At 43.7% G+C, this 21,194-nt stretch overlaps 1 protein-coding gene across 4 annotated transcripts in view; it reads left to right on the forward strand.

Annotated features, from left to right (window-relative positions):
- The first annotated feature begins 1,154 nt into the window (after positions 1-1,154).
- arhgdig (Rho GDP dissociation inhibitor gamma) overlaps positions 1,155-21,194 on the forward strand; it is a 28,374-nt gene continuing 8,334 nt past the window's right edge. Inside the window, exons 1-3 of one of the 4 annotated variants that reach the window (XM_088936468.1) lie at positions 1,155-1,315; positions 16,023-16,199; positions 20,429-20,512. In XM_088936468.1, the coding sequence (XP_088792594.1) occupies positions 16,028-16,199; positions 20,429-20,512 (256 nt within the window). In that variant the 5' untranslated portion in view covers positions 1,155-1,315; positions 16,023-16,027. The other 3 variants (XM_088936471.1, XM_088936469.1, XM_088936467.1) reach the window with 3 other exon arrangements.

Genomic DNA, 21,194 nt, shown 5'->3' on the forward strand with positions numbered 1-21,194 from the left:
GGGGGGGGAATTTGCAATAAACTCTGACTTTTTGGGGGGAGGGTTAACAGAACACAGATAAAGTACAGACCAATGTTTTTCCCTGTTTAAAGCACAGAACAATACTGGAACTTCCCTTCTGGTGAGGATTTGGCGAACTACAGTACAATGAAGTCCTGTCTTGAGAGGCGCATTGCAAACCGCAGCATCACAGCACTAAGCAATCGCGACCTCCCGTGGCCAACCCTGGTATGACAGCTGCCTCTGAAGGCCGGAAGGAACGTCATCAGGTGCTCTGCAGACCTGAAACTGATGGCCTAACGTTTTTGTCCAGCAATATAATTGTAGTTTTAATGTTGTCTACAAGGGCTATTTTCAGGCGAGTACTGTCAAAGTACAATATTGAAAAGGATTAACACTACGTAAATATATACTCGGGAAAAAAAGGCTTTCACTGGTGTCTTTTTACAAGCACCATTGATATTGGACCCATCGAGCCAGTTTAGTTTTGGGGAATCCGACCAAGCCTTCCGCTCAAGGAAGCCAGGGTTTCAACAACATGGCTGAGTGGCTTGTTACTCCCACAGCCCTCCCTGTGAAGTAATACCACATATTCTCCGCGGTTAACATAATGTGCGTCATTTATCTGTCATGCACTAGGTTGGTTCCCTGCATTAACCTAAATCGAAATCACTTTCCAACGGGCCCCTTTCCAGCAGTTGTTTCAACCTTCTCCGTGCTGTACAGTGGGACAGGTTTCCCCAAGAGCAGCTCAGAAGCGCCGACGCGTGTTCTCTTCTTCTTACAGAAACAAATATTAAAAGAGCAAATCTGGCTCCGTCCTTCCGTTTCTGAACAGTGCGCTTTCCACAATCTCTCGGGACACAAGTGAGAAAGAGCTTCCAAGATATATATTTTTTTAATTATTACGATGGGAGCCACTACTGACATACCGAAAGGATAGAAACTTTCATGTGTTGACTTGAACTGGAGCCCAACGAGCAACTACTGGTATCACCTTGGTTACCAGCTCAGTTCGCACTGCGACAGGGGGTGACAAGTTAACAAGCTGGGGGGGGAATACAGCGCCAGCGGCCGGCCCAAAGAAAGAAACATTCCGCCCGTCAACAAAATGACAAGTGGGAAAACACGAAAAGAAAGGCAACGCCGGCACAGCCCGCGCGGGACGGGCCCGCAGCGCCCAGGGCTGCAGCCCGGCTCTGGCGCGCGGCTTCTGATTGGCTTCTGCCAGTTCCTGGATCTCGCTGGCGGAGCGCGAGCGCCGCAGCACAAGAATCTCCGAGCACAAGCTGGGCAAGTTCGGGCGAGCAGAGAGGTAGGTGCTCTTTCTTACGCCTGGGGGGGGGAATCTGTTTTTTTTTTTTTAAAAAAAAGGGCAATCCGTATGCACACGTTAGAGAGCCGTAAACGCATCCGCGAACCGAAGTTTTAAAAGTCACCGAAAAGTTGGCGGACACAGGGTGGAAATTAGGTCAGCAAACGCGCAGAAGAGGTAAGGTCCTTTTCAAGTGGAACAGGGCGCTTATTGTGTGTCGCAGGATGAAACTTTTCCCCCCCTCCCCAAGTACTGAGATGTTTGCAGGCGCAGTTTACCACCCCCGTGTGAATGCAAGTCTGTACTGGTGAACATCACTTGCGTCGGGAGAACGTGGAACTTGTGGTGCAAACATTTCTGCTCTTTCTCCGGTTTTGATGGTACGCTAATACCAACTTTAATTTCTTCGAGTAAGCCCCGGGGCACGGGCAGTTGTCACAAAACCGAAGCTGGGGGCGGCGGTGAGAGAAGCGCTACATTTGTCTTCCGTTTTGCGTGTGAATGATTGTCAGGAGCGTTTTATACAAAGTGTTACGTTTTAATTGTTACAAGGGGGACCAGATCGTTTGAACGGTGCGGGTTTAAAGGAAAGCTGGCGCTGAAAGTGATTTCCGTGAAGATTATTGTACAGAGTTACAATCCTGCAGCTGCGTTGGGCTCCGTGTAATTGAAAAGGGTCACAAAGGTGGGAGTTTGCCGTAGACCAACTTTTCCGGTGCATACAAAAAAATGTATTTTTTTTCCTTTAACCAAGCATTGTTTTACGCGCTTGTTTTTCCTCGGTTTAGCCCCAGCTAAAGAACGAATGGCTTTGCCGTGACACTTCCTCCCCCAGCTTATTTTACTTCTGCTTTTTTTTCTTCGGCTCCGTTTTTTTGGCTCGCGTTCTTGAAGGAGCGGCGAGCAATGGTTCCTGCAGTTCTCGATGTTTCGGCGTTTTAAAATAGGACACACGCCGCTAACCCAGCAGGCATCCGGGAACCGATAAAACGGTTTCGTCGTGGTGGTCTGGAAGTGGGACATATTTAAGGGAAAGCCTCTGTTTATCTCGGAGGAAACGATGACTCGGTGGTGACGGTGGTCGTACTGAACAATGCTTTTAGTCTCAGGGTTATTTAATAGATGTCTAGTACCGGGGGGGTCATTTGGCTTTTGGGAGATGGAGCAGACCCTACAGGACTGGAGCAGTCCTGTGTTTAGAAAAGTGCAGTAAGGAAGGCACAGGAGAATGAGGCCAACCCAACGGCATCACTCATCTGTCCAGACTCCTTTCTGAAGATTCAGATGGGGCCCCTGTCTTCGTGTTCGGTAACGATTCCTTTTGCAAAGACCGAGACTCGCCTGCTCCGGTGCTGAAATGGAACTCGTTGCAAAGCAGAAACGTGTTCCTTACGGGGCCCCTACCTTCGGTGAAAAACGAACCCGGAAATCTTTATTAAATAACCCTGTGCATCTCGGTGGGACTTTGTCTCCATTTGTCTGCCAGTCCTGTGCCGATTGGTTGATTTTGAAATGAATGTCGAGCACAAGCATTTGTCTCTGTACAGTCATTCTGCAAGTGACGAGAAGTTATTCGACTTTGGTTTGAAGTTGAAAAGACCGGTGCAGGTTACTGATTCTTACCGTCAACCACTTCCTTTTCTTAAACGGGGTGTTTGGCGGGGTAGGTGGGGCTTCTTTTAAACTGGGTCATGATGACTGAAAAGGAGCACTTGGGGCTTTTGGGAGACTGTATTTTTACACCAACAGTGAGGGCTTTCCTGCAGGTCTGGCTGTTCATCAGGGCAGCAGCAGACGCTGTTGTATTTGTATTGTTGAAGTCTTTCGCTTGCCTGTAAAGTGATTTGCAGTTTGATTTCTAGGGCATGTTCCGAGGACGTAGTGACTCTGACCTTCCGTTGTGTAAAAAAAAAAAAGCGAAATCTCAAGCAGTTTAAAAATGACTCCTGGAGATCAGATAAACAGTGAAAACACCCTGAATTCATTGTGCAATAACAGGAAACACCTGTGTATCTTACGATTCTTGGTTTTTATGGTCCAGAACAGCCTTACAATGAGTATAAGTGTGAGTTGATGCCCTTCATTCTTTATTATATGTGCATTCAAATTGTGCAATTCAGAAATTTAGTAACCTCAGGAACATGTTTGCTCTTTCTCCCCTATGCACAGATGTGGGAGGGAAATGGGACTTTGTTGCGTAATGGTTTGATTCATTTCAGGTCTGAGGAGCTGCAGGCCCTGGTAATTCTGCTGATGAAGCACAAAAGCAAATATGCATTTTTAATCACTAGATGCACAAGTCCCTACTATGCAAATCTGCTACAAATAAGCTAGGCAGTCCAGAATTTCTGGCTCCTGGTGCTGGTGTCTAGCAGACGTCTGCAGCTTGTAAGAACAGAACTTGCTTGAACTGCTGTTCAAAGGGGGGTGCCTGAGTTTTCCCTCTTGAATCTGCACAAAATTAATATTCTACAACATGTCCAAGTAAAAATTATCTAGATGTACGGCGGAGCGGTGTCTCTGTGGCTAATGATCTGCGCCTGTGGCTGGAAGGTTGCCGGTTCAAATCCCGTGGCCAGCAGAGGAATCCTACTCCCCTGGGCCCTTAACCCCAGCTGCTCCAGGGGCGCTGTATAAATGGCTGACCCTGCGCTCTGACCCCAAGCTTCTCTCTCCCTGTCTGTGTGTCTCATGAAGAGCAAGCTGGGTTATGCAAAAAGACAAAGTCTTAAAGCAAGAAATTGTATATGGCCAATAAAGTGATCTTATTCTATTTTATCTTATACTCTGTTCAGTAGTGCTCATTTCTAGGGGTACAGAAAACTATCTTTCTGCCTGAGCTTTTTTTAAAAAACAGGGTCTGTTTCCTTGTAGGGACACTGCAGATTCCAGGTGCCAGAATTATTAGGAGGCTTTGTGCTGTGTGGAACCTGTTTCTGTCATGACAGTTGCTCCGGTTTTTGAGTTATTTGAGCCTGTTTTTTCCCTGACATAAAAATGTCATCAAACTTCACCATTGTTGTGAGGCAGAACTGGTTCTGTGTGGACTGACTGAAGATAGCTATACTAATGTTTGTGTCAGGATTTCAGTTTGCAGGGGAATCAAGTTTATGGTGAAGACCGTAAAAACCTAACTAGCAGGAAAAAAACAAACATTTGGCTTTGAAATCAAGTCTTACTTTTTATCTTATTGTTGGTTTTCACAACCAACTAGTGGTGAAAATAAATCAGTATTTTAAGTTCCTGGAAATCAACCCCATATTTCTTGATGTAGACAGGAAGTTGAGAATTGCCTGCCCTTTGCACTGGACGGTTTCTGAATATTGCAGGATCAGTTAAATGTACCGTTTCACTAATATAGATCTTTCATATAGAAAGAAACAAATATATAAAGAATAGACATTGAAGGCAAAAATGAAATTTTTGTGAGGAAATTTCATTATTACATTATTGGGTTAGCATAATATTTGTGCCGTCTGCTAATGTTTAATATCTATACATTTTAGAGAAAAGTAATATACACTTATTTAAATGTTTAGCTGTTCTAAATATCCTATCAACTAAATGTGATTCAGAGCAGGACAAACGAGTGACTTTGCCCTAAATTGGATGTATGTTTGAATTCTAGAAAATAAGCACAGACTCTGTAAGAGCTGCTCGTGAATGATTAGCAAATAAGTGTCTTTCTGAAGTACCATGGGCTAACCACAGATGAGTCTGATGACAGCTCTGCTGGTCCTGCTGAGGCTGCAGGAAATAAGTGACTGGCATGCTTGTGTGGTTATGTGTATGTGTGCGTGCGTGCACAAGCGCCTATGTGTTAGAGGGGGATGTCTCGTAAGTTCCTCTTTTGTGAAATACTCCTTTAAATTAAATTTGACATTGATAAATGTAATATAACCATTGTAAATTCTGGTTTTGAGGTTTTGTAATTAATAATTTGAATCAACAAGTGGTGTGACAGAAACCTTGCTGAACTGAGAACAGTTGGCCCAAAATGAACTTCTGTATCCAAATTTGTTAAATGTGTAAAAAGGCAACCATTTTTTTAATAATTTCCAAAACATGCTTAGCGCAGCCTTTTCCAGTTTTTCATGTTGCATTTTTCTGCTACTTGATTTTTTTTCCTTCATAGTTCTGAAGAGAGTTATTGTAGAACAAGGCAAAGTAATCCTACTCAGTTTTTTTTTGTCTCCTCTTGCAGGTGCTTTACATAACTACTGTAAATCTGCACATATAAGGTCAAGAGTGAATTCTGGTGCTTGTTTCTACAGACTCCGGAAGTGACTCAGAGCTGTGTTTTTAGGTGGAGCAATGCAGCCGCAAAGCATTTTATCTGTCCTCGATTATGGAGGATTTATTTAAATTTAGAATAATTAATTCACAACATGCTTAACACATTCCAAAAGATAGTGCTTTAGAGCTATCCTCAGGATTAAAGGGAGGGATTCATTATTTCCATTAATGTTTTGAAGTAGTATAGCATTCAGGAAAGAGTATTGTTGAACAGAATATAAAAAAATGTGATGAGCATTTATTGACTGTTTTTTTGATGGTCTAAAACTGGAAAAATGACAAATGAAGAGGGTCTTGTACAGTACCGAACCACACGATAAGAAATACATCATTCTGTTGGTGCAGTATTTTATAAAGAGACATAAAGGAATGTCTCTTTTCCCCACAAACCTCCCTGCCTTGAACATTTTAATGCGCTCAGACAATGAATTTACATGACCTCTGAGTCTCATTTTTTATTCTCGATTGCATTTAATGCTGGATATGTATTCCCGTTATAGACTGTACTGTTAGGTTTCACATAATCCATCCCAAACATAATTTCCCTCTCTTGCATCGATTATTTCAGGTGGAAAACTTAAGTTTCAGTATTATTTTTTTCCAGTATAGACACTACAGTATCAGTAGATCACACTGCAGGTCGTTGAATCTTGATATTGACGTCGCTTTGTAAACCAGTGTGGGAGGGTGTTGATCAAAGCTTTAGAGCTTCACGGTATGAAATATGGAACTGAAAATCTTTTCAACGGACAGAGAACTTGGTTTAGTCACACTTCAGTTAAGAGCTCTTTTACAAATCTGTAAACAGTCTTTTAAAATATATATATATACAGGGTTCAGGTTAGTAACATAAGTTAATTAGTCTACAGTAAAGGTTGGTTATGAGCTTTGTCTGTAAGGTTATACTTAACTAATGTATTTCCTGTAGAAAACATTAATAAATGCCAACATCCAACCCTAAAACAAAGCTACCCAGGACAGCAGAACCTTGTCTTCATGTTGGCTTGGTTTTGTTTTCTGAGCAACAGTGGTGCAGTTGCCCTTGACAACTGTGCACACACTGGATTCTTGTCTTTCCCTGGCAAAAACGGGACGTTTAAACTCAGGTGACTTTCGGGAGGTTATTTCACTTAGGCACAGTGTAGTGCTGCGAAATCTCTGAAATGTTTGAGCACTGCTGGTGAAAGAAACGATGAGCCAGTGTATTGGGAGGTTGTTCAGTTTATGAGAGGAATAGAATAGGTCTGGTCTGAATTATGTCATTAAATATTGATCTATTAACTGAATATATGCATTTGTCTTTGTACAAATATTGTGGATATCTATGTATATTTAGCCGTACAATTTTGAGAGCCGACTATAAAATGAATATTTTTTTAAGAGCATGTTTCATTTTTTTTTCTTTACAACAGACGTGGGTTCTGTGGTTTTTCAGCAGCGAGCACAGAGACGGAAGTGCTTTGTCTGACAGTTGAGCACTTCAGCTTCAGCTTTTTATGGCGGTTCATAAGCCCAGCTTTAAAAATGTCACAATATGTGAAGAATTCCCAGGAGAAAGGGAGTGTTTACCGGCAGTATTGTTGTGTAAACGCCCGAGTTAATCACAATAACCCTTTCGTGTCTCTGAGGGCACCTACTGTACAAGTACTAAGCTGCACAACTGCTGAATGTGCTTCCTGTTCAGAATAATAGCTGTGCCCCAGCATCACTGTTATTTAAATGCATTTCCTCTTAAATGGCATACACCAAAGTGTGGCTACCTAGGTGTCATTATCAGTGAGATGTTGCGTGTTGAGGCGAGTCATGCGTGATCTCTGAGCTCTTCCTGTGAGCGGAGGAGCTGCAGAAGCCGGGTCTGTGGTTGGCTCTTGTGTAGCTGATCTGTTGCTGCTTAAGATATTGCTTTACTTTTCACGTGTGATTGAGTTGATTGTGCATTTCAGGTGATACCTACTGTTATTTCCTCAGTCTTTCTTAAAAGGTTATTGACGAGCTTGTACTACTCTGTGCAGAGAAGGCATTGATGCAAAAGTTTACCAATCCTTTTCTGTTATAGTATTGTGGATGCGACATTGGCCTCATGATTTCTTTCCTATTTGGAGCTCAGTTGGTAGTAGTACTTAATTGCATTTGTGTTGTGCCTTTCATCTCGAAAGATGTCAAAGTGCTTCGCCTACAAGAGGCCCCTTTTATTAACCACTGCAGTGCAGCCTCAGAAGCACAACAGCCGTTCTGCACCAGGAGCCCCACTTGGAAGACAGTTCAGTTGGAGAAGTAGGAAATTTCTTCAGCTCAGTAAAGGAGGAACTTTAGGGAGGCCAGATTGTGCAAGTTGAGCATGGACTTAAACCAGGACACCAGGTTTAACACCCCTACTCTTGTAAACAGTGACCTAGTAGTCAGGACCTCAGCTGAACATCTTGCCTGAAGGACAAAACCTCCTACAATACACCTGCTCCCAGGTCACCATACAGGGAAGTTGGTGTGCAAACTCATTCTGAGATCTTGCGAGACTAGATTAAAAGGTAAAAATGCTGCAATCAGGAAATCTTTCTCTGGTGTTAAGGAACTTCCCTAACCTGACGAAGAGTTACTTAAATTACTAGGATGTCTTTATTTCTCATAGACCCTGTTCAGACAAAACAGGAGCATTCTTCAGTTGTGTGGAATTGTTTTAATAACCTCAGAATGAGAAAGAGAGTAAATGGGAGATCGGGTGGTACCAGGGAAATGAAGCCTAAGCTGTTTGGCCTGCCAGACTGCAGCACTGAGAATCAACAGGAGCTGGCAAGTGCCCACTGCCCACTGTCTTGAGCTTCTCCAGCTTCAGCTCTTTTTTTCTTCTTTCCAAAAGCTTTTGCTTTGCTTTACTTTGCAAGAACCATGCCCCTCCCCCCCCCCTCCAAAAAAAAAGAACCAGGCTCTGAATGCTGCAACACATCCTGTTGTAGATGCTAGCTGAGTGATAAAACGAGAGGATGTGACATTTCAGTTGCTGTGTGGTGCAAGAGCACCGAGCAAGCTCTGAACGGCTTCTAAATTTTATGCTTGCTGCACCCCTTTCATATTTTTAAATGCAGTATGGCTTACTGCAGTTCTGACTTCTAGGTAACATTCTCCCTTAACCCTCATGGTTTAATTGAGAAATTGCGGTTCACCTAAAGATCAGGACGGCTGGTGAGGTTTATTAGGTTAAGAGGACACAAGCGATCGAGTGGAATGGCTAGGGTTTGGTGGGACTCGGTTCATTAAAGATCTGTAACGCTGAGAAGAGAACAGAGGGTAGCTCAGCAGAACAGGGAAACTGATTCTGCAACTTCTCCTGTCGCCCCTGCTCTGTGATGCATTGTCTGCAGTGAGGCTGTAATCCCCAGCGTGAGCGAGGGGGAGAGAATCGTGTGCCTTGACACAGATCAAAGAGGGAGCCCCTCCTGCTCACCTCAGGGGAGGCTGCCCTAGGAGCCCGAGGACGGAAAGGCATTACGTATTCCACCTGCAGCGGGAGAGGGGAGCTCCTCTCTGTATTCCGGTGCGCGTCGCCGCCGGGGCTCAGGAAAAGGGATGAGCTCATCGCAGCCTCCCAGCTAATGAGCGGAGAAGCTGCGAAGCAGCACAGCACTGAGGCAGGGGGCTTGTGCGCCTGCCTGCAGATCAATAGCATCTGCAGACAGGAGTCTGATTTCCACATCGCAGCTCCCTCACTGCAGCAGAGGCGGCTCGGGATCGCCGACAGTCCAGAGCTCGCTTTCTTCCTTCCTCTCTGGCTTGCCTTGCCCTTCCCAGCGCCAGCAAGGATGTACAGCTGCTCGCTTTTCTGGCTTTCTGCATAGAAAGTGCAGGCTTTCTCCCGTAAAAGTTTTCCTCTTTAACACGAGGGACGTATTCCGCCCCCACCACCACCACCACCACCCCTTCTCCGGAGTGCCTCGGGAGGGACGCGATGCTGGGCTTGGACGTGTGTGGGCTCGGGGGCCAGGTCCTGGAGCTCCTGTGGCTCACCGTCTGCTACAGAGGTGAGGGGCTGGGCTTTGCACGAGCTGCTCTGAGATGCGGTTCTAAAAGCCAAATGAGGGGAATTAGTGGCTGTTGGTGATGAGTAGAAAATCACCCTGCAAGCCGCATGTTTAGAAGGTGAAGTGATCCGTGTTTGAATTACACTGCAGAATTTCATACAGTATTTCCTGTCTATAGATGTACAATCCATTCTGTGCTCTGGAGTGTATTTCTCAGTGCTTTTGTGTTGAAGGTATAATTTGATTCAGCCTTACAGCCGTATCTTAATGATTTCTTCTGTGTCACAAAAGACAGTCTTTGATATTATAGCCCTTATTGCTTTGAGAATATGGAGTTATTGGAAAACCACAAAGCAAAAGGAGTCTTGCTATATTGATTGGTCATGATTGATGTATTGATTTGTCTTTCTTTCTAAGAATAGAAGTTGAGCATGTTGTCATACAGAGGAGAGCAGTTGCATTTATCCCTGGTTTGTTGAATCAGGGTTGTTCCCAGTATGGTGTTTCTGATTTCTAATGCGCTGTTACAGAACAATCCATTACATGCTGTAGAACAGTGGTGCACTAGATGTTTTTTTTTCCCCAGTGTGGAATCTTTTTATCATCCTAGCATCCTTTACACCACAGCTCACACTGCTCTTTTGTGGATCAGCCTTAAGTGACTGCATTAGGAATGTAATATGTAAGACACTCCTGCAATCTGGATTTGTCTGTGTGTATTGCATCATGTATCTTTTATGATTTCAAATTGCTGGCAGTGCCTGAGTGAAGGCAAGGGATATTGTGCGTGTGTAGGAAAGGGTCAGTGAATGAAACTCCGTCCATGCTGAGGAAATCCCATGAATACTGCAGGAACACCAAGCAGCAACCATGTGGCCATAGTCTGAGGTTTTCAAAACAGACCAACGCCTGGCCCTGTCACAGGACTTTGGGCAGTTTTATCTGTGCTCTTTTACGACATCAGCAAAAAATCTGTCTCATTTGAAAACAAATGCAGATCATTTTAAAATCCTCTGAAGTTACAAGAATGCTTATACTGATACAGACCTACTCTAGTTCTGCTTCTTTTCCTTAATGTGGTGAGTGTTTCTGCCTCTCAGCAGCTATGGAGGAACAGGCAGCAGATCAGGATATGCTTAATCCTCAGAAAGGCCCCTCAGCTCTGCTGCCTCACTGTAAAGCTTTTTTCTACCTCCACACATTTCATCCAAGTCCTGGAGTTGGTCTGTATTTTATGATGAGTTGCTTCTGTGAGGTCAGAATGCAGAGAAAAGCCTTACCAATAAAGGGAGTTGTGGTGCATTTCGGGCAAATATGCATCACTGTTTAATCTGCCCTGCTGCCTTGTCTAGTTCTTTTACACTAGCATTTATCAGACTGACCGCAGAATATTTAGTGGGACTTATGTCCACATCTGTTCCTCTTCACTACTTGCTGAGCTGAAAAATGCGGCTGTGTGATGTTACTTTGAAGCAGGTCTGCTGGCCCCGAACGGCCCCTAGCTTCATCACGATGTGGCCGTGAGGGCCAGGGTACATGTGCTAATGATCGTGGAGGTCATGCTCCGTGTCTTTGACTACATTCATCTCATTCGCCACAGGAGAAGGGTTGGCATTTAGGACGATAAAGGTATGGAGGATAGAATTCTACCGCTGAATCGATAATACAAAGTTTAATGAAGAAAGGTCGAGTGCAGTTCTTCCATATACTGTACATTCATACAACAGTAACTAAAATCACATGCTATTACATTTTACTTTGCATTTTCATTAATACTTTGCATTAATATCTCATTAATGAATAGAAGCAATATTCATACTTCAAATGTGAAGTGAGGCCTAGCTCCATGCAATGGCTCTGAACTAGCAGGCATGTAATAGGCTTGTGTCAAGGGAAATCCTGTTTCTGCAGACTGAACTTCTTAAAAACCATTAAAATTCAGGGTGTCTGTTCATAGAATAAAAGACAATGGAACTATCTAATTGCATCTGAGTAAAAATGTATCCCTCAGGCTGTCGCGGTGATGATTACGATCTCTGAGATCTTCTGGTATTAAGGTACCTTGCTTTCTTCAGGAGGATTCTTTTATTACTTTCCTAGATTTAACTAGGTTGCTTTTTTGCCTAGAACTTTTAGATTTGGCATTTTTAATTTCTGGTATATAGAGTATGTACAGTACTAGTTCAGGTGGGTAGCTGCGTCAGCAGACGTAGGCTGCAAAGGGACAAGTAAGAGGTTTATTCCATGTTGAAAAGAGAAGAAAGAAAACGTTTAGGCCGTGGAGCCTTCTTCAGGTGACGCGGCTACCCACCTTACAGTAATAAACCCATTACTTGTTCCTTCATGTACAGTACTATATGTGTATTTCATTTTAATGTGGTCTGATAAGGAAATACTGCCCTTTTCGACTCTAGAAGAAACATATTTCTGTAGCATTTGCACTTGAATTTCATGAATAGTTCAAGAATACATCAAGCTGCAATGTGGGGCTTCACCTGCATCTGTCTATCCCAGCCATCCCTCAGACCTATCTAGGGGCTTGCCGGTAGCGAAGAGCAGATTCACAAGAAATCGGCTGAACCGAATTTTGTTTCTTGAGTTTGCAGTGACAAATCCGTGCTTCTGACTTGCACAATTCAGTTACTGCAAACATGCCATGGGTGTCATCTTACTAAAACCAGCGACACAAGGCAGGCGGTGATTTCTGGTGAGAGTGGCAGTGGACAGCCCGCGGGAGACCAGGTGGTGACCTCTGGACAAGCAGGGTAATGGGGACAGCGACTGTAGGAGCAGGAGCTGGTGCCCACAGTGGGACTGCTGGCCTCATGCTGGAGCCTGCAGCAGAATCATGTGCCTCTCTTGCCATTTTCACATTGGTGTCATTGACAGAAGCAGAACTTGTTTAATAATACAATTTGCGAATACCATTATGGTACTCGGCAGGAGCAGTGTGGACTCATGAATAATGAAAAAGAGTTTAGATTACTCTTGAGTCTTTCCGTACGAACAGACCCAGGAGATGACTGGCAGTTCTTCATGCTGGCATTGAGGTTTTAAATGGATTTATAATGGCGCACATTGAGACTGACAAACCGATTCTCGCATCGCTTCAAAGCCAGTGTGTTAGTTCCGCGTCGCTCTTTTTTCCCCAGCAGTGTGACCAGGGTTCCCTGAAAACGGGAGCTTGTTAGCAATTCAGTGTGGATGGATCGGCTGGAACGAGCCGCGCCTCGCTGCCTGCTTGGGAATTAAGGTGGCGGGAGGTCAGCACAGCAGCCGGTCTCTCTTCCGCTCGGCACTGTGGCACGGAAACCCGACTCCCCCTCGGTGGGCAGTCTGGCGGCTGGATGAATCGTAGGTCTGTTTCTGAGCTGTTTGATCCAGTCCAGGTGCCCGACAGGGCATGTGTCAGTTCGGCCCCTTGGACACAGCTGTGTGCTGAGTGTGAATCTTGTCCGGCCTGAGGCTGTGGGAATTTCTCTTGCCTAATTCCACCCAAAACAATGCCTTTTCCCTCCAGGTCTTGTTCTTCCTGGTCAGACTTCATTTTGTGTGACGTTGTGTGGTATTAAACCAACATGTCAAAAAAGGGGCTTCTGTGACCAGTTTACTTGCAATATTCTTTAGTAGTATCTGCCAATGCTAAAGATTTCAGGAAGGATTTAGGTCATGTACACAACAAATGCTTCGCCAAGTCGCCCATTACTTAGGAGGGTGTCAGTGCCCACATTAAAACTCCAATTTAAAAAATTAAAAATCTTTGCGTCACACAGTGAAATATATAAAACACTGTCTTGCCCCTCAGCAATCATGCTGAGCAGATGGAGAGGTACAAAAGCAGCCCGATCCCTTTCACACCCTCCTCCACAGTATTCTGTTACATGTGCTGTCATTATTTTTTAGCTTACTGGCTGTTTGTTCACTAAATACTGTGTATTGCGAGGCCTAGGCATTCCTTTATGATGCTTTCTGTTTTCTTAAGGAAGTGCTTATGAAATGAGCTGTCAATCGCTAACGAAAAAATAGTTTTGAGAAGCTACAGGGCTTCTTAGCTGACATGGTGTAATACTAGCATGTTTTATATTTGCTTATTTATACCACTACTGTTGGAAGAATATATAACTTTACGTCTTTTGTGTTGCACCCTATAGTTCTGGAAGTTGTTTAGGAGGCCAGGTTTAGCTGCAGAAGTTGTTGGCAGTTGCCAGCCTTCTGGAGCTGTTCGAGTCCAAGAAACACACTGTATCTCCCCTCAGTAAATAATTGTTCTAAATTCTGGCTTCCACATAAACACTCCGGGACTAATTTTGGGCTCTGGTGTACGTCAGGATGAGGTCACAGCTCTGGTTATTAGGAGTAAAGTCAATTTGTTTTTTTTTTAAAAGCAGCAAAAGAACAGAACATTTGTTTGGAAGGAAGCCAGAAGATGGCTGTGCTAGCTGTTTGTGGAGCATCTTTACCAGTTCTTTAGGTTTTGATATACCACAGTGAGGAATTTAGTAACAGACTTTTCTGCATGTTGAGCTGAACAACAATTAAATGATGGGTTGACTCCTCCTTTTGCAAGAGTTCCTTTTTCTACTAATCCAAAACCAGCTCTTTACTTCTACAATGTTAAGGTGTGCCAGGTTTCACTGGTTTTGTTTGCCCTGATGATAGTGAAGGTCAGGGCTGCATCAGTGGGCTTCAGAGAAACCAGTCCAGAGGCCTGAAGATGGTTGTGGAGCTCAAACCTGGGTTTACTTTTACTGTTTATTTTCGTATTAAAAAGATTCATTTCATCATTTCATAGACCTCTCTGGAAAAGGTTACCGGGTTTTCTGTTGTTTCTGTGCTCTACTGGTTAATTACAGAATTAAAATGGTTTGTGATGTTTCATCTTATCAGGAGTTCTGGGCAGAAGCCTATTGCAGTCCTGATAGAATCTAAATGCAGCAAATGTGCTGTGTACCAGAGTCTAATTGGCTTCTGGAATAATGGCTCTGAAAAGAGTATTGATCACATTAAGGATGCTTTTATAAGTATGGCATTCCATAATGGCACTGTGCATTGCTTTAAAATGTCTGGCCAGGCTCTCTCAAGCAAGACGGCAAATGCTTATTAGTGTTACATATATACAATTATAGTACTTCAGATTCTAGCTATCCTTCTAAGAAGGAGTATTAAAAATCCACGAGTGGTATCAGGTTTACACCTTTTATATTTCTACGCAGAGTACACCAGCTACTGTACATGAGTGCCAAATTCTTTCTTTTCAAATTTCGTATTCCTATTTAAATTCTTTAGCCAGTACAGTAAGGAGAATGAATCGGCTGTTGTTGGTTGGTGTGTAGCTGGTCTCTGAGGCAGATCATGGAGATTACAGCCTGCAACTCTGTCCCGTATGAACAGGGAATGCAGTCAAACTCTGTGCAGACATGGCTGTCATGACAGGGTTAATGCAAGAACTGCAGAGACTTGCTCTTGCACAGCTGTGCTCTGTCCCTGTCACCAAGGATATGTGCCCTCCACAGAGCATTACAATGTGCCTGTCTAGACAGTAGCAAAGCCTGATGTCATGGTTAAAAAAAACGACATGCAGTGTTTCACAGGCTGTTGGTACTGAACCCCCAGATCAACTGATAACTGTAATGGGAGGATATATTTTCTTTGCATGACATGCTTAACATGCTCATTTAGGAAATTAACAGGATGAGTAATAACAGCATTCCCCTATTGTCTGGGGTGACAGAAGGACACTTGATGGTTTTATAAAGCCTTCAGAAACATCCCCCTGAAATGTATTTCAGCTCTATGGTCAAAATCCCTAGTGGTGTGGAGCAATAAAAAGAAATCACCTTTGAGGTTATAATTAAGCTTCGTGTTCCGAAGTGAACAGACTGAATATTAATATACATCACAGGGCAGCTAGTTTGGAAAATCAGGAAAAACAATGTATGAAAATACCACCTAAACAAATGGCTTCAACCATTAAAAGTGAAAAATCAAGGAATCTGGTGGCCTTAACCCAGTTACTGTAATGAAATTTGAGGCAAGACTAGGTTAGACTGCCTGGTTACTGTCAACAGTAATCAGGCAGTATTGTGTACTGTGAATATGAGCCTCATCGGGTGAATGAGGCTCTTTGGAGACATTAGAAAGTCCTTTATCTGCAAAGCTCATAGAGTAAATGGAGTACATTTTAGGCACTTCCAACTTTACAAGCCTGGGGAGCCGTTGTTAGCTTGGGAGCAGAAGTGGTCAGATGAAGTTAGAAAAACACGTTTTTCTGAATACTTAACCCAAATCAAATATAGAATATTGGTCAACGTTTGTAAGGTGTGGTTTCTGAGGCTGTGGGAAGCAATCCCCGAAAGACTATTCATGTAGTTTATTTTACTTCCTTGTCTCCTCCTCAGACATCATGGCTGACAAAGAGGCAGAGAAGCACATTGCGGATGAGGAAGAGGAGACCGAGCTGAATTACCAGCCGCCGGCGCAAAAGTCCCTGCAGGAGATCCAGGAGCTGGACAAGGATGACGAGAGCCTGAACAAGTACAAGCAGGCGCTGCTGGGGTCCGGCCCGGTGGTGGCAGGTGAGGGAAAGGGGGTGTACCTCAGGAGAGGGGGGCGCGCCTGTGTCAATTGTTTGACCTCTTAGGTTCTGCAGCACCTCAACTTGACAAAATAGGAGAACTCACCTAGAAAGTTGGTTCCCTTTCTTCATTACCTGCGACGCCTGGTTCATCCTCTCCCAGGTGGTGCAACCTACTGACACTCTTCATCACAGTTGTGGGCTGCTGCCTCCCTGGTGAAAGAGTGGGCTCATCTTCCTCTGGTGCAGCACATAACAGAGGCTCTGCTCTCTTCCTGGACAGCAGAGGCTGAGGCCCAACTGGAATCCTCTGCTTCCTGGGTTTTTTCGTATCTTCTCCCAATCTTTCAGGTGACTGAGGATGGCAGGTAATTCCCCATTGCCCCCTTGGGAATGTGGTCCAGATAAGAATCTCGCATCTCGTCTGTCTGCAGCTACCGCCCGCTTATAGGAAAATAACAAGTGTGTGAACCGAAGAGGGGGGTGTCACCATAAGCTGGTTATCGCACCTGAAACCCATGGGGAAGAATGATCACTGTGGCACAATGTCAAATACTTGATATATGGCATTCCAGTGAATAGACCGCCGCACTGTTGAAATTGCCCTTATAATGAATCAATGGAATTGAAAGCTTTTTTTCTGTCGGCTTATGATGATGGATGGGTTTGTATAAAGTGTATATAGCACAACTCTGATTCCCCTGGGGCTCCTGTCAGCATTTCCCCTGCCTGCTGCCATTTTGCTTTGTGTTCTCATCAGAGTGTTTTCCTCTCAGACCCTGCTCTCCAGACTAAAGGAGTTCAGGTCTGCGCAAAATAATAACCGTAAATCCCCCTGCGGCAAAAGACCACACACTCCTGGGCTGCGAATCACAAATCCTTCTGAGCTTTTGCAATTTCCTAATACAACAGGAAAAACATAGTTTGAAATTCTAATTGGTAATAAACACATTACTTTTCCTTCCAGGACTCCTCATATTAAGGTTCCTCGTTAATACTCTTACAGCAGTGGGATACAAACATTGTCGTCTTAACAGGGTATTTGATTTTCAAACAGAATGAAGTTCTCTTTCAAGATAGTCTGCCGATGAGTGATCTAATGAAGTCCAGGACTGTTCTTTTCAACCACCAAGGGCAATTGCTTTGATCTATTCCAAAGTGTGAGGCTGTAATATTCTGCAGAGACCCTTTGGTCTGCTCTAGAGCAGCACAGGAAAATGCAGACTACTCATTCAAACGTTAGGGTTCACAGTGATACCAGCGTGTTTAATTAACTCTCATTGCTCTTCATTGAGCAACTAAAACCATTAGTTTTAGTTTAGAAAGAGCTTTTAAAATAGCTGTATAATCCTCTTAATTAATGTGCGCTGAAGGTGTGCAAATAAGTGGCTTTGTGTTTGCCAACACGGGCTGCTCGTTGGCTGTTCAAGAGGGGAGAATTTAAATTGGAACTCCCCATACCTGAATTCATAGGTCACTGTTAAATTCAATTTTCAAAACAATATCAATTACGATCGATTAATCAGGTTATTTGTTAAATCAAGTGCTTTATACAGAACATAATCTGTATCCTCTTCAGCCCTCAAAGAAGCTGTCTTTAAACGAACAGATTAATGCTTAATTAGCTTTGCTAATGTGTTGTTACCAATCTTTAGAAACAGATGACCTGTACAACTAATTGGGTTGGGGCTCCCCTGGACCAGGATTGGACACCCCTGCTGTAAATATTGATAAACCTTCATTTACCGTTGAAATCAGTGATAAGGTTAACACCCTTACTTACACATTTTGCTTAAAGATGGTTTTCTTTCAGCAACATTTTTTTTCCAGAAATACCAATGGTAACTGTACAGTACTCCTGCAAGTTGCTTAGACTTTGCACTCTTGTAGCTGTGGTCTGACTGCTCCACGGGGCCATACTGTTTGTCTCGCACATATTGAACTCTATGGAAGGATCAAAAAGTTAACACTAAACATATTGATCCTAAAATGTGTGGTTCTCCAAATGCCTTTTAGGAAACTTGGAGGAGGTGTTTTCAAATGTAAAAGGTGCTTGTTTAAAAAAAAAAAAGCAGGAAGCAGATAAGACACTGAGAGAATCACTCTGTCAGTCTGATTTCCAGGAGGCCTCTTTGTTACAAAACAAACCTCTTTCAGATCTTCACTGAACTGCGCTGTGACTCCTTGCATCTCTGCAGTTACTATTAAGAACTTTGTTTACACACTTTCTTGTTTAGAGATCTAGTGGGTGGCTTGGTGTGCTTGAAAGTCACAGCAGGTTTATTCTAAAGATGTGATTTGATACAATTTATTTCTTGCATCAAACTATTAGCAATGTTAATATTTCAATTAGTGTATAATGACTTTTTATAGGCTGTACATAAAGTATTTGCTTGTGCTTTTTTGTTGGTAGTCTCTTTCTGACAGAGCTACAGCCGTGCATTCTTGCTGTCTTTATGAATGGGAGCTGACCTTGCTCGGTGGTGCAGAGCCTCGCATAGTTCAGTTGCACCCAGGGGCTTTCAAGTTTGCCTTAATTTCCAGCTCTGTGTGTAGGAACATTTTATTATTCACAGGTCTAGTCTTTATATGCAGAGCGGAGCACAATTATTTTCCTCACAGCCATTTTAACAGGCATTTTAACCCAAGAGGACTCCCTGAGGGGGGAATCATACTGCAGAACAGACCAGTGCTTATTAGGTGTTTATTAATTTTTCAGCTCTGCTTTGGAAATTGCTGAGCCCTACAAGAAAGATATATAGATCAATTTCATCTAAAGGAGTTTTTTTTATTGGGTGGTGGAGAAACGGTGTCAAGTGCTCCTGTAGAATTACTGGGGTTTACAGGAATTTATGCCCTTCGCTTCCCCCCCTCTCTGACAGAGGCATATTTAAAAGATGGCAGCCGTGATTTACTTTAAACTTTTCTTTCCTTTTCGACATTACTTTCATTTTGCTGCGTTAAACAAAGCATAAAAAGCTTTCTCTTGCCAATACTCATTCGTCATTCCACAGCAAACCTTAGCCGGCAAGCCCAGTCATTTCCATATTAGCTGAAGCTTTCTAGAAGGTTTTTTAAAGCCCCTTTCAGTTATCTTGAGGAGGCCAAAAATATGGTCCATATACCTTACAATTGACGCTTAAATAATTACAAATCTTTAAATATGCATCGGATTCCCTGGCAGGAAGTCAGTGAGGGCCACATGTGGAAGATTGCACCTCTTGGGCAAGTTCTCTTCCATGTTGCCCTTGACTGGAGGACAGACACCACTACTCCAGTGGCTGTGTGCTAAACTGGGATGAAGACTGAGCCTTATGAACTGTCAGTGCTGGACAAGCAGTTCAGGAGAGAGCAGTGTCAGTGATGGGTGCATGTACAGTTGTGTAGACCTGGACACTCCACTAAATAAAAGGGTGTTTGTGCTTCTGACTGAAAACTGCCCCCTTCTCCCTCACGCCAGCAGTGTTGTGCATTGGGGCCGAACAGAAAGCTGTAGCACAATAGTCTAATGAAAACATATGCCTTTATTTAGTGTCTGAAAACCAACAGATTTAATTCCACTTTTCATATGTCTGAGAAGATTATTTTACTGTGCCTTAAATTTATGTCACAGGTGAATGTCTTCTGTTTTTCATTTGTAATCTATTCAAGCTGGTTAGTCCACTTGTCCAAATGTAAAACATTACAATGAGAAGTTTACAGTCCAGTGAATTTTTATTTTATGGAAGAGTGCATGTGCCTATAGTAAAGGCTGTTATATTTCAGACGGGCATGTTACCATGGCGGGCCGTGTGTATTTAAAGGCTTCTTCTAATAAACATTTCCATTTACAGATCACTGAGCAATTGGACAGATTTTTCGAAGCTGTCCACAGCCTGAAGGAATTGTGAAATAGTTACTGTACCTCAGTATAGTTACTGTACCTCAGTAGTTACTGTACCTCAGTACCTCCCTGTTCTGACCTCTTTCAGGCAGAACAACAACAATGTGACAACTGCGTTTTTGCAAATGGCAAAACCAATGTAATTCGGTGCTCTTTCCAGACCTGTTTCAGTAGACCCGGACCTCATGCTATAAAAAAAGATTAAGTCAAGTAAAATAAAATGGAATCCTTCTGACAAGACTTTTGTTACACATCTGGATATATTCAACAGCTCTGATGCCTTCCTTTTATTGTTTCATTGCCTTGACATTATTGTGCCAACCTCATCGTCCTCCTTCCTTTCCCAGACCCCACTGTGCCCAACGTTGAGGTCACGAGGCTGACGCTGGTCTGTGGTCAGGCTCCCGGACCCATCACGATGGACTTGACAGGTAAGATGAGCCCGGCCCCCCCACTCCAAGGCTGTGGTGGATCACAGCTCAGCTCAGAGTTCTCCTTCTGCAGATGCAAGTTAAGAAACAGGCATGGCTGGAGCTCTCCGAGTGGGAAAGGCCTGGAGGACAGCTGCAATGCCTTTAGGAAATAGGAAGTGAAGGCATATTTTAATGACAGTTTTTACATCCTGTCGTGCAAAAAATGTAGCACAGAGAGTGGCGTACTCTGGTAAAATGCTTAGTAGCTCGTGCAGAAAATGTTCAGCAAAGCCTCATAAGGGAGGCTGTAGGTTATAAAAGAGATGGATGTGTTTGTTTAGTGGATGCTGTGTACAAAAGGTCCCGGTGGGGCTGTATTGCAGTGTAATTGCCTCTCATCGTGCAGGATGATGTCATCCCCTCTGAGGGCTGCCCGTGTCGTGCAGAACCGCATCCGGGGGGAGGTGAGGGGGGCGTCTAGGAATAAAGGCGTAAACAGAGAGGTGGAGGAAGGTTTGGGGAAGGTGGGGTGAGTGGTGTGGAGCGAAGGAGGGTTCTCAATACCGGCACCTTGGCTCGTTCTGTATGTGACACGGCGGCGTCCACAGTTGTAGCAAGAAGGTCACGCTGTTGCTAGGTGATGGAGCGATTCTCTGTGGGACCATCAGGGAGGGCCAGCAGCTCGGGTCATTACTCCTCC

Source organism: Atractosteus spatula, chromosome 18 (genome assembly GCF_055471065.1).
Source record: "Atractosteus spatula isolate fAtrSpa1 chromosome 18, fAtrSpa1.hap1, whole genome shotgun sequence".
Classification (NCBI taxonomy): Eukaryota; Metazoa; Chordata; class Actinopteri; order Semionotiformes; family Lepisosteidae; genus Atractosteus; species Atractosteus spatula.